The following is a 13,958-nucleotide window of genomic DNA, read 5'->3' on the forward strand; positions in this document are numbered from 1 at the left end:
CTCTGAGTTGGGTAGTAACTATTTACAATAACTTTTTTGAAAAAATTTACTTTTAGTATTATTTTTACGACATCATACTTTTTGCTTTACTTGAGTAATTTTATTATGAAGTATCGCTACTCTTATTTTCTGACTTGAGTTAAATTTCTGGATTCTCTACCCACTGTGAGTAACTTCACCGAATGAAAAACAAACATGTCTTAACCAAAACCCACCTGCAGTTTTTATAAGGTTTCGTACGTTTTTTATTGAAATACATGAAAAAGATTATTTTGCCTTATTTTATTTTTTGTTACTAATATGGATTTTTGTCATTTGTCTCCTTAATACACCAAAATTTCCACTTAACTTTATATTTAGTTATATTTTTAAATATTACTTTTTACCAAATACGTTTTTACTCCTTCTTGCGTATTTTCTTGGATGGCTACTTTTTACTTTTACTTGAGTAAAAATATATTGAAATAGTGCAACTCTTTTTGAGTGTCACTCTGGGTACTCTGCCCACCCCGGGCCCTGTTATAAAATAATCCGCCTCTGTTTCAGTGAACCACTGATATCCTCTTAGCATCCAGGCAGTGCATGGAGGCCCCCCTCTGAGTGGGCGGAGCTTCCTGCCTGGACTCTGACATGAGCTCGAGTCTCATTTTGACGTCAACTTTGTTTTGCATAACCACCACCGTTTGGCGGCTTTGATTGGACCGTGTACAGGATTTTAACTCAATTTTTTTTTTCTTAATCTGTGCAGACCACGTTTCTTCGTTGTTGTGCAGCTGGACGCCTCGTCACCGCCTTCCTGCTCCTCTTCCTCACCCCTCCCCACCCGGGTCCATCCTTCAAGAAGGAGAACCGCCTGTCGCCGTTGAAACGTGGAGGGAAGGGCACGCGGAGGGACGCTCGCATCAGGGCGCGCGGCTCCATTGTTAATTTGGTGCCGGTTTGTGTCGACATTATTTGCTTCAGGGCTGGTTCTGATCCGGAGGAGCTGCTCTCATCTTCAAGTGGTGCTGAAGAACAACGTCGGCGGTCCAGAAGGTAACATTTTCTTTAGTAACGCTTTGTCGTTTCTGTTCAGGGGTGATTTAATTGAAGTCACGTCTCGGCACCTTGTCGTCTTTGTTTTCTCTGCTAAAAGAAAGTGCATATTGTGTTTTTGGGATACGTTTGTTTGGATTATTGGAGTAGCCGGCTTGTAGCCAGACGGCTCGGTTTCGGCTGGGCCGTGGTTAGAGTAGCTTTTCCTCCAGAAAAAGAACATGGGTGTCTGTGTCTCCGGCGGTGAAAGAGGCGCCTGGCGTTGCTTTGCGTTCAGTTTATTGACTAATCTCATGTGCTTCACCCTGCAGGCTCCCTTTGCGCATTATTGCTATTGTTCTGTCAAGGCTGGACCGTCCTCTTTTTTTTTTTTCTGCTAAACCAGGGAGGGGAGGTTTGGTGTTTTTGTTTCCAGAAACAAATGGTGTTATTAAAGCTCCACTTGAGACCCACTTTAAAAAAATCATAAACAATCGGCCTCCTGGGGCCACACTGAGGCCCCTTATGGGGTCCCATTAGTGCAGTATGTGTCCCTCAACTACCTGCTTTTAAAAGAAATTTAATTTCCTTTGTAATTAGGGATTAAACACCCTATATTGAGTGTTTTAATTTTAAATCTTTCTGGGAAAAGTGTACCTTTTCTCATAACTCCCTGCTAAGATTAAATCAGTTTTTCATATTTGCATCCAGTGATCTCATTGTTGACTGTTCAGAGCAGAGTGAAATGGGCAGTCTATCGGGAGTACAAATCTCAGTGATGGAGAGATGCTGGTTTGGCTCGCAGCCTGCATTACATAATCGGAGTGTTGTGGACATGGCTGGGTGTGGTTGGCAGGGTTTAGATGTGACGAGCTGCACTTCTCCTCCGGCTTTAGACGGACGAGCGTTTGACAGGAGGAACCCTCAGCCGGGCGTGGGATGTCTTCTGTATTCATCTAAAACTTTACTTGCCTCCCCCAGGGTGTAAATTGCATCCTTTTTGTGGTTATTCTGAATGTTTGACCAGTTTCCAAAGATTCACTTCAGAAGCTTAATTTCAAATGAATTTATCCCCACCTTCCTAAAATAATGGCCCAAGTCTCTTTTTCTTTTTTGTCAAAACTGGTTAATTTTTTTTCTTAAGTCACTTTTAAAATCACCTATAGAGTCACCTATAGAATACAGATCCTCCTCGACTTAAATTTCAAAGGTTGGTAGCATCTACAAATCAGTCCTGTGTAGACAAATGACTTGAAAGCTGAAATGATAAAATGTAGCAAATTTATGTCTCGTTTCAGCTGTCCTCTTGTCTCCTGAAAGCCTCTTCCAGCCTGAATGAACAGAAAACATGTCTCAGCTTGTAGAAAAGATAGTTTCCTTTTAAATGACATAAAGGGGCTAACATTGGGATTTCTCCCTCTGTAATGGCTTCAGCACCTAAGACAGGGTTTCCCCAAGTGTATTATAAGCCTGGTGGGCCACCAGGCTTTACTTGTGCCCCCACCAGGCTAAGCAGTGCTAAGGAAGAGATTCTATGAATTAATTAATTTTGGAAAAAGTTTGGCTCTCTCTCTTCCCCTTAGATCCCAGGTCCTCTCGGTGGGCCGCATGTAGCCACTCAGAAGAAAACAGCAATGCGTGTTGACGTCACAGAATTACAGAGTTTAATCCAATAGAAGACGATGCATAAAATTACATCAGAAACTGCAGAACAACAGAGACGTACATTCATTTACCTGACATAAATGGAAAGAAGAAAAAAGAAAAGCAAAGACGTCTTTGGAGAATTGCAAGAGCAAATCTGATTTGTTACTTCTGTGTAGAAAGTTTTATAGTGAAGGCGTATTCTTATCTTTAATTTATTAAAATAAGGCGTATCTTTGCTCATCCAACCAGCAGCTATCTCTGACCCTCTCTGAAGCCAGGAACTCCTGCCGTGTTTACGGCTTTTCACAGATGAGTGTGAAAAACTAGAACTTCTACTGTATTGTTTTCCCACACAGACAGAAGGCAGTTCAAACGATCCTAGCAAACCATCTGCTGTAACTACAGGTAACATAAAGGTCAATAGGCCAGAATAAGTTACTGATTTCAAAACCACAATTAGGCCATTTGAATCAAGACATGTTAAGTTTTAAAACTAGCTTATTTTAACTTTATTTTCTCAACAGCGGCTAAACATTGCTTATTCATTTAAGGTTTTTTTATGTTTGCATTTTTTGTGATATTTTTAAATTTTCTGTCAACTTTAAACTTTTTTTTTTTAATTCAAAAAATGGCGGACCGCTGGATGAATGACTGCCTGAGCACCCAACCACCGGGCTTAGCAAGTTTTCTGGGGGAAACCTTGTAATAGTGTTGGTGCAATGCCTTGGTAGTGTTTGATTAGGCTTGGACAGATTCGATTTTTGAGTTTCTTTCTTTCTGGCCGGTCGCTGTTTGGAGTTTATCAAGTTGGGATTGGCTAAATGTTGCAACACTTGGTGTAAAAGCTACTAAGGTTCCTACTTTTACCCTTTAGTGTTTTTCCCTCCTGCATTTGAATGTTGCATACTTCCAGGTCAAACTGCAGGAGTTCACCATGAAAGTACCAGATCTCTGGTCGGTTAAGGTACATTTAACACAGATGTCCTCGTTGTTTGCATACTGGAGTACTTTGTATTATCGTACACACAATGTACCTGATCCTAATCTACCTCTCTGAAAACACCAGGAAGGGGAATTCTTCCTAACTGCCTCTTGCTTTTGACATGTCATGCTTCAGTTTGCAAGACCAGCATGACGTTTCTCTCTGTGAGAAACGCTGAAACTTGCTGGTAACTTTCATTTCAGTCCATCTTCAACATGACAGTGCTGTTAAAAAATCAAACCTGGACTGGAGAAAAAGTCTTATTTTTTTATATTATAGATGCTGGAAATAAAAATCTTTCTCAATCCCTTAATTTGAATTATTTTTGGTAATTGATTGAAAAATTGGCACATTCTGCAGACTTTTCATTTAACCACCTACGATTTATTTTACATGACTTGGAAACAAAATGAAAGATGCAAATAAGCAAATTAAAATGGGGAAAATGTTTTTATTTCCTGGAATGAATTAAGACACAATTATTTTTGTATACTCCTGATCAATTATAGCAAAAGGTATATCTACAGCTAAAAAATACTGCCTACAATCTGTTTTCCTTTTGATAATTATATACCAAGAGGTGATTGATGGCATTTTTTTTTTATTGTTTTACACAGAATTTGAAGCTAAATCTGCCATTTGAAGAGACCTAGAGAAAGCAGATTTGTGCACCTTGTTTGCACAGTTTTGGCTTTATTGCTGTCCTGGGTGTGGTGTTCTTTCAGCAAATGGCAGCTTTTAGAGCATGAATACTCCAGCTAACGATTAATCGATTATTAAATTAGTTTATTATTATTTTGATGGTCGACCAGTCGTTTCCTCAACCTTAATTCCTCTTTTTACTTCTGAATTACTCTTCTTCTCGCACACCAGAAAGGATTTGCATAGGTTTGGATGTTTGCTCTGCCAGTTCCAGGACCCAACCTGTGGAAACTGAAACTCTCTCCTGGCTCTCTGACTCTTTTCAGAGTGAAGAATAGAATAAAATCATCAACTCTGAAAGTGTGTTTTTGTTTTTTCAGCAGTGGGATGAAGGATTGATGCCCTGCTGCATCACTGTGGTTTACAGGCTGGCACTTTCCTGCCTATTAGGATAAAGTGGTAGCTGCTAGCGCTGCAGTTTCAGGAACCCAGTCTGTCTCAGACTGGAACTGGGACCAGTGCTCTGTAATTATTTAACGGGTAATTTGGCCCTCTAAAAGCCTGTCTGTTGTTTACCTTCAGTTCTCTGGAAGCTCATCATTCTGAATAAATTTTGCTGCTTCTTGTGCAGTTTTTATTTTAAAGCATAACGTTTTGGGAAGAGGCAGCGAACGCATCTGGCCTCGGCTCGCCCCGCCCGCTCACTGGGACGGTAACGGATCCGGCCCAGAGGATATCCAGGGTTTTATTGACAAACTGTCAGCTTGTTTATCGCGAAGCGGCCAATTCACAGGAGAGCAATCGGTCTTGGATCCAGTTTTATTAAAACACGTTGGCTGTCCCAGGATTTTTTTATTTTTTTACTTTTTGTGCCAGCTGCTCCTCCTCTCTTTTTTCTTTTTTGTACCAGTTAATCCAGTCGTCACCCACCCCCACACCTCCCAGCACCGTGCCCGAGGCTGGATCTTTGATGCAAAGCCAGACAATAGAGCTGCTGGTCTACCATTCTCTGACGACTTCACTTATATCAAATATTTACATACAAACAATGAGAATAGATGGATTTATTCTGAGATATTATTAAAAATAAAATCATTTGTGTTCAGTGTTCAACTTGGCCTGTGTTGTTGCCAACGTTGGGTGTTTGTTTGCCGGGTTTCGGACAGATTGTAACCCAGTTCTGTGTAGCGTTTTGGGGCCGTCGCTCTGCCAGGAGCCGGGGTTACCTGGCGTTTTGACAGCCACTCCCTTTAAGGCATGCTGGCTTCGTCTGTTCAGCTCATAGCTTCACTCAGCCACCTGCTTTGGAGCAGCTTTAATAGGACGCCAACATTCACTCAACACATTTGGTTAAGTCAGGCCTCTCTGACAGTTTGCTCACGTTGCTGTGGCACAGGTGAGACAAAGGCAGAACTTTCCAGATTGTAATGACCGGAGCAGTTTGGTATTTCATTCACCAATCCACATTTCAGATATTATCATGCTACAGTAAGCCTGTTTATAGTTGAATCTTATAACACCGGATGATATGGCTTGAAAATAATATCAGATTTTTTTTTTTTAACCCGGACAAGATTATTTTTTTCTCCCCCCCTCATTCCTTTATGTTCTCTAAAAAAATGTGAAAATGAAATGTAAAAACACAATCTTAAAGTATTTTTGGTTACATTTCTGGTGTAATTATCTTGGTCCACTTAAATTGGAAAACACTAACTTTCTCTGTAAGAAATAGGATCTTGTTTTAAGTCAATAATTGCTTAATATTTAAGAAAAAATATTTTATATATGAAATTATTTGCCATATTCAAAGTTAAAATGTATCAATCCGATCAGTTTTTGGAAAATTTTGTCTTTTTTAATTTTACAGTTAAAATGTCTTCCAGCATTAAGTGTTCTTTACAAAAGTAATGTTTATTGGATAACAGAGTGAGAACTTGCATTATTATGCCGTTATCAATATATTGCTCAAAATTAGTCTTGCAACAATGTTATCATTTATTGCAATAAATATTGGGACAATTTGTCACAATTTATTGTGACAGGTCTGTGTGATGACTTATTCGTCTGAACTTGAATTAAGTTTCTTATCCTTCGTGTGTGTGTGTGTGTAACCCTCACAATAGAAACAACGCCACCACTTCCTTGTATGGTCAGCCTGAGCAGCAGGAATCTTCACACAGCTTTGTAGGAATCGACTGAAGTTTCTTGAGCCAGCATCAGTTTGCTTTAGAAGTCTTCAGTAAAAGTTGCCTGTGAGAATCTATAAAGGACATGAGAAAGCAGCTTTTTGCATCCTGTGTTGCTGAATTTTCTCCACGGGAAGCGGGGAAAGCCCCTTCCTTTCCCTCTTGGTCGTTTTTTTTCCCCGAGAATAAATTCACGCCACCTGCTTCCTGTCAGCTCTTTGACGACTTGAAACACTTTCACTGGGATTTACAGTTGGGTTGAATCTACAGCAGCAGGAAGTGTTATTTTGAACTTTCTGAGCTTGTAAAGAGGGACGGTGTGGTTCTGTAAGAATGTAAAGCTCAAGTCATGTGCGGCGGTGGAATTAGGAGAACGAAGGAAGTGGATTCCTCGTCTTCATGGCAGCCATTGCTCGTCCGGTCACTCCTCGACATGCTGCTTCTCATCCATTAAGGCGTCACTCATATGTGTAGGTCCGTCTGACCTCTGTGTGACTTAATTTGCTGCACACATGCATGAGCCAGATGTCTCTGCCTCAGGCTTCCTCGCTGGAATGTAGGTGGGTCAGACGAGCGTTTGCCGATGCTGAACACGTTCGCTTCCTTCAGCCGCTGCAACGGCTTCAATGCTCAAATAAAAACATCTGCCTCTAATTGGAGCCAGTTGATTTTGGATGGCAGATGCGTGCCAGGCCCGACTGCATCCCAGTCCAAGTTGTTTCAGTTTGGGGAAACTTTTGCTGGCCATTAAGCTGTCATGCTATACGGGCTTTTCAGAACACCACCCAGCTGGGCTGGTATGTAGACTGGACGTCACTTTTGGAAACCAACTCGATTTTTGAGTTTATTCCATATTTCCTAAGCGTAGCAAAAGAAAATGCCAAAAACATTTGAAAGCTGAACCAGTACTTGCCTCTTAGTTGGACTTAAATAATCTTAAAGGTGATCTATTATGGAAAATTTGGTTTTTGAACATTTTTTCCATTTGGGTCTCAACTGCTTTTAAAGTGGCACAACACTTAAAAAAAACCACCAGGCCATTGAGCCGTTTTAGAAACCTACCAACCGTTGCCTAGCACATTTGCGCAGTTGATTTTACTGCCGTGTACAATGGCTGCTGGAAAAGACAGGTTTTGTTGTGGACTTGCCATCCAGACACCACTTTCTGTATTCTTGTTGTTTGTGCAGGAGGCTCCACTTTTGCTTTTCAAAGATATATGGTTGTAATTTTATGCATTTGTTTGCAGCCGTTTTCACGGAGTATTAATGTAGAGTTGAGTAAGCGTGGCCAGCAGCAGCTTATTTGGATTGAAAGTGAAAAGAGGCCGTAGAATGGCTCATTCTGGAAGGAGCTTAAAATGGTCAGAACTGAGCAGAATAAAATATCATTATCTAAGAAAATTGTTGACATATTTTGTGATCTATCTGAACCTGTTGAAGGAAGCCTAGTAGATCATCTTTAAGCTTCAGCTCCCCAGAATCTGGAGTCGGATCTGACCCCAGTCTGGCTGAAATGTTTGCTTGTGACTCTTGGTTCACCTTTGGCTCTCGTGCAAACAGATTTCTGCTTTCAGCTCGACTTTTGAGTTGAACTAAGAGCAGAATTTTATTTTAAGAAATAACTAAATTCAGCTGTAACCTGCTTTCCCCCCCCCCCACAATTTATCACTACAAGCTGAAAGAGCAGAAAGTGTAATTCTAGGGGTAGGAATCAAAACGACAATGTTTTTGTTTATCACAATCATTTCTGTGATAATTTATCATCCAGTACATTTTATTTTTTTTTTTTTTGTGAGCACGTTTTCCACGATTTCCATTCCTGGGTTTGTTCTCTATCCCAGCCCTGTCATTTTTGTCCAATGGGAACATGATGTCACTCATGTGGCTTTCTTTACAAATTAGTTTGCTTTCAATAAAAGCACAACGTAAAACCAAACGTTTTGCTTTTGGTCTGGACCAAACAAACGTACAAAAGGACGTCCCTGGTTTGATTAAACCCCGAGTTTGATCAGTTTGAATCCTTGTTTCTCATCCATCCAGGGTTTATCCACATAAAGACAATTTAGAGAGAAATTGGGGTTAAAAAAATCCTTTGTTTAGCCCAACCGATAACTTTGAACCCTGTTTACACATTTGTGCCATAGAACAAAGCAGCTGAGCTTTAAATTAAAAACCTCATTTTCAGACGACTCCTCAGCTTCGTCACTGATTTCGTTTGGCACACCCTGTGCATTCCTCTGCTGTTTTGTTGCGACAGTCATCTGATGTAGGTCCACAGATGAAACTAAGCTGACTCCAGTATCAACAAACCCCTCCTCCTCCAATCCGTCTGCTCGGTGCTTTCCTAACTCCTCCTGTGGCTGCAGCGTGCCGTAATCTCTGCCTATGATAAACGCAGCATTAAAACTGACCCATTTTATCAAACGCACGCAATCCAGCACCTTAACATGCAGAGGAAGGCCAGATGCAACTAAACTGCAGACGGCTGTAAGATTTGAAGACAGTAAATCTATTAAAGATGGAATGTGACTGATTTTAGTCAGTTTTATATTTATTTTATATAAACAGGCTGGGTTTTTTTTTTCTAGTCTTTGATTGTTTTAAATAGATTTTTGATAAAGATGTCAGTTGTATAATTTAGATGTTTGAGTAAAGGTAGGGGAAATGCTTTTGTTTTGACTCCCGTACTTGTTCAGCTTGTTTTTGGGGCTGAAATGATTGATGATGCTGAAATAATTGTCCACTAAGTTGGTGATGAATTCATCTGTAACTGGAGACTAAAACGAGACGGTTTTCTGGGGGGGAAAAAGAGCAGTTATTAAACAAAAACTGTACAGAAAATGTAAACATTTTGCATTTAATTAAAGTGGCCAATTTTGTCTCCAGGTTTAAATTCTGTTAACTTTCATTCTGCATTTTCTTATGCATTTCTAACATTGAATAAAATGAGCTCAAGCACTTAAAAGAAAAATCTGCACAATGTCTTAATCCAAATAATTGATTAGTAAAATAATTTAGTTGCTGCCCTAAGGCCTAAATTAAAAAGGTGTAATCTGATGAGATAAAAGTTTGTTTTTCCCTGATGTAATCAATCAGTTTATTCCTGTGAAGGGATGTTTGGTGAATTTTTTCCCCCATTGTTGCCCCGTATTGTCGGCTGGTTGGGTTTTTCTTGTGATTGCATGAACAATGTGCTCAGAGTCTCTAAAGGACAACCAGTCCAGGGATTTGCTGCTCCAGCAGAACAAGAATTGCTGCAAAGAGTTTCTGTAGAACCGCTCAGGTTTGAACTGAACCGTCCTAACGGGTCGGTCCGGGTCTGGGAACAAAGCGTCCGGTTCTACACTGGGCTGCCGGTTTCTGAAATGCCCAAAATGGAACCATAAATCTGTAACTTTTTAAAAAAGTTTATTCAAAAGTACAAAGTGCTTACAGTAAATTACTGAACATCCCGTTCATTTCAGGAACTTTATCACAAACTGAAACACACAAACTCTGTTTCTGATGATTATGATCATTTTCTACTTGCAGCTGATGAAAATTACAATATTACATCACACCAATAAAAATTTACATTTAAAAACTAAAATGTGGGTTTAATGAAGCAAGTTTAGTACCTTCTTAAAGGGTGCTTCTATTGAGTGGCTGTGAATGAAACAAGAAAATAAATGCTTGTTGGCATTTAGAGAATTGCTGCATCGGCTAAAACCACTTTCTCCGAACGAATCAGGAGATTGATGAATATCTACATTATTTCCTTGAAACCTGGATTACAGCTGTTTACATATTGTTGGATTATACAAGAAACAGGATATCATCTTACTTTATTTAGTTCTTCGTCCTGGTTTCTGTTCCATCTTCCTCTGTGTTTCTCCTGTAATTTTAAAGGTTAGCATGTAGCCACAGTTGCTTTAGCGTACAAATGGTTGACTAATTTGTTGAGGAAACGAAAGGTGGTTGTTTTTTTTTCCCCCCCCAAGGTCAAAATTAACTTTGCAGAGGCTCTGCGCGTCTTGACAAAGACTCTGGTTCTGCTCATTTCTGCTACTGAAACGGCCTCATATCGTCATTGGATGAATCTATGTTCAATTTCTACGTCTGACTTTTTTTTTTTGTAGCCAAGATACTAAAGCTTAGACTGGTGAGAAAAATCAGGAGAATAAAGTTGCGTAAATGTGTGTTAAATGATTGACAACCTTTCTCAACTTAACCAGGCTTTTTTATTAAAGAACAGATTCAAGACTCAAGAAATTAGACAAACACATTATAGCTATGGCTAAGCTTTACTTGAATAAACTGTTATGAAATGTATTTTGTAATTCTGCTCACATAAATTCTTCACCACAGCTTCCTCCGGTGCATTTTCCTTCCAGATTTCCTCCTTGTTTTATCCCTGTTTTTCTGCACAATCACTTACAGAAACAATAGGAAGACATTTATTTATATTTCAGCAAATTGAAATGTAAATCGGACTGCAGAAACACAAAATCTTACCAAGTATTTTTGGTCTAGTTTCATGAGAAAATATCTTAGTTTTGTCTTCTTTCAAATGTTCCAAGTAACTTTTCAACAAGATGTAGGAGTTTGTAAGTAAATAATCCCTTAATACTGATTTAAAAAGTCCTCCTTCCATGGGGAAATATCTTTTTATAAGTGAAATAATCTTCCAGGGGAACTAGTTTGTTCCATCAATACTAAGCAGTTTTATACGTAAACTCTTATGTTGTGTTCAAAAGTTACTTGTAAGTTAGTTTTGACTTAAGAAATCTACTACAAAGTAAACAAAAAATGCTTGGTAACTTTTTTTTTTTTTTGCATTGCGGATGATTGTTGCACATTTTCCTGAAGTTCTGCCTCTTTGCTTTCAGCACACAATCCAGTTTTTTCCCTCTTTCAGTTTCCAGATGTTTTTAGTTGGGTTTTTTTAATGTACGTTTATTAGTTGTTCATTATCGTCTTACATGTTGGAGTGTCAAAGTGGGCAAATTGCTTCAGTTATTTGCTGCCAACATGTTCAGCTCACTTCCTGCTTTGTTTTCTGAGAACTCTTGACCATATTTGGTCTTTCCTTTAGATTTTTTTTAGGCTGTTTGTTGCACAGATTCCTTCCAAGCTCAGATCAGTATTTTATGGAGTATTGTTGTATTTTGGATAGCTTAAAGATAATTTCCTTTCCTCTCTGCAGGGCACTAAAGAGTTGCAGGAACTGGCCGGTGTGACGCTCCACACTGAACATACCAACCTACGGAGGGGATGAAGCCGGATGGAGCTACTATGGAGGCCCCAGAGCTCGATGAAGCTGCTGCCGTAGCGGAGCGCTCATCTCAGGAAAACATAAACGAGGAAGCCCAAACTCAGCCGGAAGCAGCTGCACCTGCAGAGACTCAGAAGGCCAATGGGAAGGCCTTAGCAGTGGATCCCAAAGTCAAACCAAAAGCAGCTGGAAGTAAAACCCAACCAACACCCTCTGCTGGCGCTACTGCATCCGGCTCACGGCCGGGAACTGCTTCCCACCGCACGGAGAGGGATATTAAATCTTCCTCTGCAGGGAGGAAAACAGCAGCAGCAGGAGTTGCAGCAGCAAAACCCTCTGCTGCAGGAGCTGTGCCTAAAAGGCCAGCAGGTGCACCAGCAGTTTCATCCACAGCTAAAAACCAAACAAGAGCTCTTGACAGGAAGCCAGTCGGACCCATCAAGACTGCTGATGCAGCAGTAACCAATGGTACCAAACAGAGAGTGGCACCCAATGGCATTAGTAGGAAACCAGCAGCTGAGGCAGCTAATGGAGCTAGGCCAAAAACCACAGGCAAGTCTTCTCAGTGAAATAAAATCAAAGGTTTGGGATATGACCATTACTTTATTGGCTTTTTTTTCTTCTTTTTCCTGTGTAGCTGCTACTAACAGACCGGTTGCTTCAGCTGTTCCAAAAACAAACGCACCGACCACAACGAAACCTGCCGCTCCGGCCTCGTCACGAACAACAAGGTATGGGTCGCATTTTCCACGAGGCAGATGTACGTTATGTCGTTTTAAAGTCGAGGTCAACGTGATAAAAGTTCAGTCGACTAGTGACCGTAACACAGGAGAAATCGCTTCACAGCATCTTGGAGGCTTTATTCCCACTTTTCAGACAGACAGAAGTAAAAAAGGGTAAAAACATTTTTCTGGACTTTCCAGCAGCAGATAGCCTGGTCATTGTCTTCCTGTGAAACTCTGCTTGATTCTCATCTCACTTCCAGCACAGTGAGTGGGCTTTCTCCCATTGAATTGAATTTCAGCATGACCAGTTGGCAAATAGAAGAAGTTCTGAAGTCCAGTTTCTGAGGCCCTCTGTACGATGCAAAGGAGCAGAGCGCTGAACTTCTGCTACTGTGGTCCGAAAAGTTGCACAAACCAGAGTCTGTTTTTTTTGTTGTTGTTGTTTTTTCAAACTCTGGCGGTTACTGATGGGTATATTCCAATCTTGGACAGCTGCTGCATCTATAGGAGTCAAATTGGATCTTTATAGACTAAACTTAACTTATCGTAAACGGATCACCTTTGATTCACCCACCTGCTGCTCTGGTGACTCTGGGCTGCGGCTCAAGCGGTAGGGAAAGATTGTCAGATCCCCAGAACGTTTCTTAAACTCTGTCCAGATTTCAGATGTATAAAAATATAAAGTAATTTACCAAAGTTGTGCTGCAAACTCTGACAAAAGCTGCTGAAACAATGCATGGCCTGGTGTCTGGCTCTTTCTCATCCATCCACCTGATCTTTTGACCTGTTGTCTCTGTTTTTATAACAATACTGACGAAAAACTTGCCTAGATTCTCATCTTCTTGAGTAAATCGGTTTTGTTACGTGATTGCGACTTGTCGACGTGAAAGAAGCAAAATAATCGACTAGTTGGCTCAAATGCTTCATTAACACTTTGTAAATTTGTCTGAAGAAACGGGTTTTTCTTTGGACAGTTTTAATGTCCAGACTTTATGAATGCTTCGTCTTTATGCGATGAAAAAAGACCTTTGATGGACATCTGCTGCAGTCTTAATGAATCGGATCCTCTTCAGCTACATGAGTCACATCAGCAGGAATGACCTGAGACAGAGAGCCTCAACACGGCATGTGAAACCGAAGAACCAAAGCTTTGTCCCTGATGTCCCCTGGCAGATCCAGACCTACCTCCCCGGGGCAGAGAGAGCTGTTGACTTGGAGCATGAAACCCCTCATACTGGGCCAATACTCTTGGTCTTCTTTTTGAATCCTGAGGGTTTTTTTACACAGGAAGTTGTTTTTAGAATTGACAGGAAAATTTAATATTTTTATTTGCTGCATTTTTCCTTAATTCATTTGGTTTGTTGTCTTGTAGATGTAATTTCTATTACATTAAAGTGACGGTTTTCCACAGAATGTAATGTTCTGTGTTGAAACGTGATTAAATCCTGCTGTCTACCCAGCACAGGGTCACTTGATTCCCATTTTCCTTCAAGCCATTGCTTTCTTGT

The 13,958-nt window shown here is 40.3% G+C and overlaps 1 protein-coding gene across 1 annotated transcript in view; it reads left to right on the plus strand.

The window, feature by feature from the left end:
• The first annotated feature begins 641 nt into the window (after positions 1-641).
• The window catches only part of prr36a (proline rich 36a), a 35,306-nt gene continuing 21,989 nt past the window's right edge, over positions 642-13,958 (plus strand). Inside the window, exons 1-3 of the mRNA XM_088005493.1 lie at positions 642-1,035; positions 11,657-12,277; positions 12,363-12,456. Of these exons, the coding sequence (XP_087861619.1) occupies positions 11,725-12,277; positions 12,363-12,456 (647 nt within the window). The 5' untranslated portion in view covers positions 642-1,035; positions 11,657-11,724. The remainder of the gene's footprint in view (positions 1,036-11,656; positions 12,278-12,362; positions 12,457-13,958) is intronic.

This window comes from Poecilia mexicana, unplaced genomic scaffold (genome assembly GCF_051168715.1).
Source record: "Poecilia mexicana isolate PSO_F unplaced genomic scaffold, ASM5116871v1 scaffold_1, whole genome shotgun sequence".
Taxonomy (NCBI): Eukaryota; Metazoa; Chordata; class Actinopteri; order Cyprinodontiformes; family Poeciliidae; genus Poecilia; species Poecilia mexicana.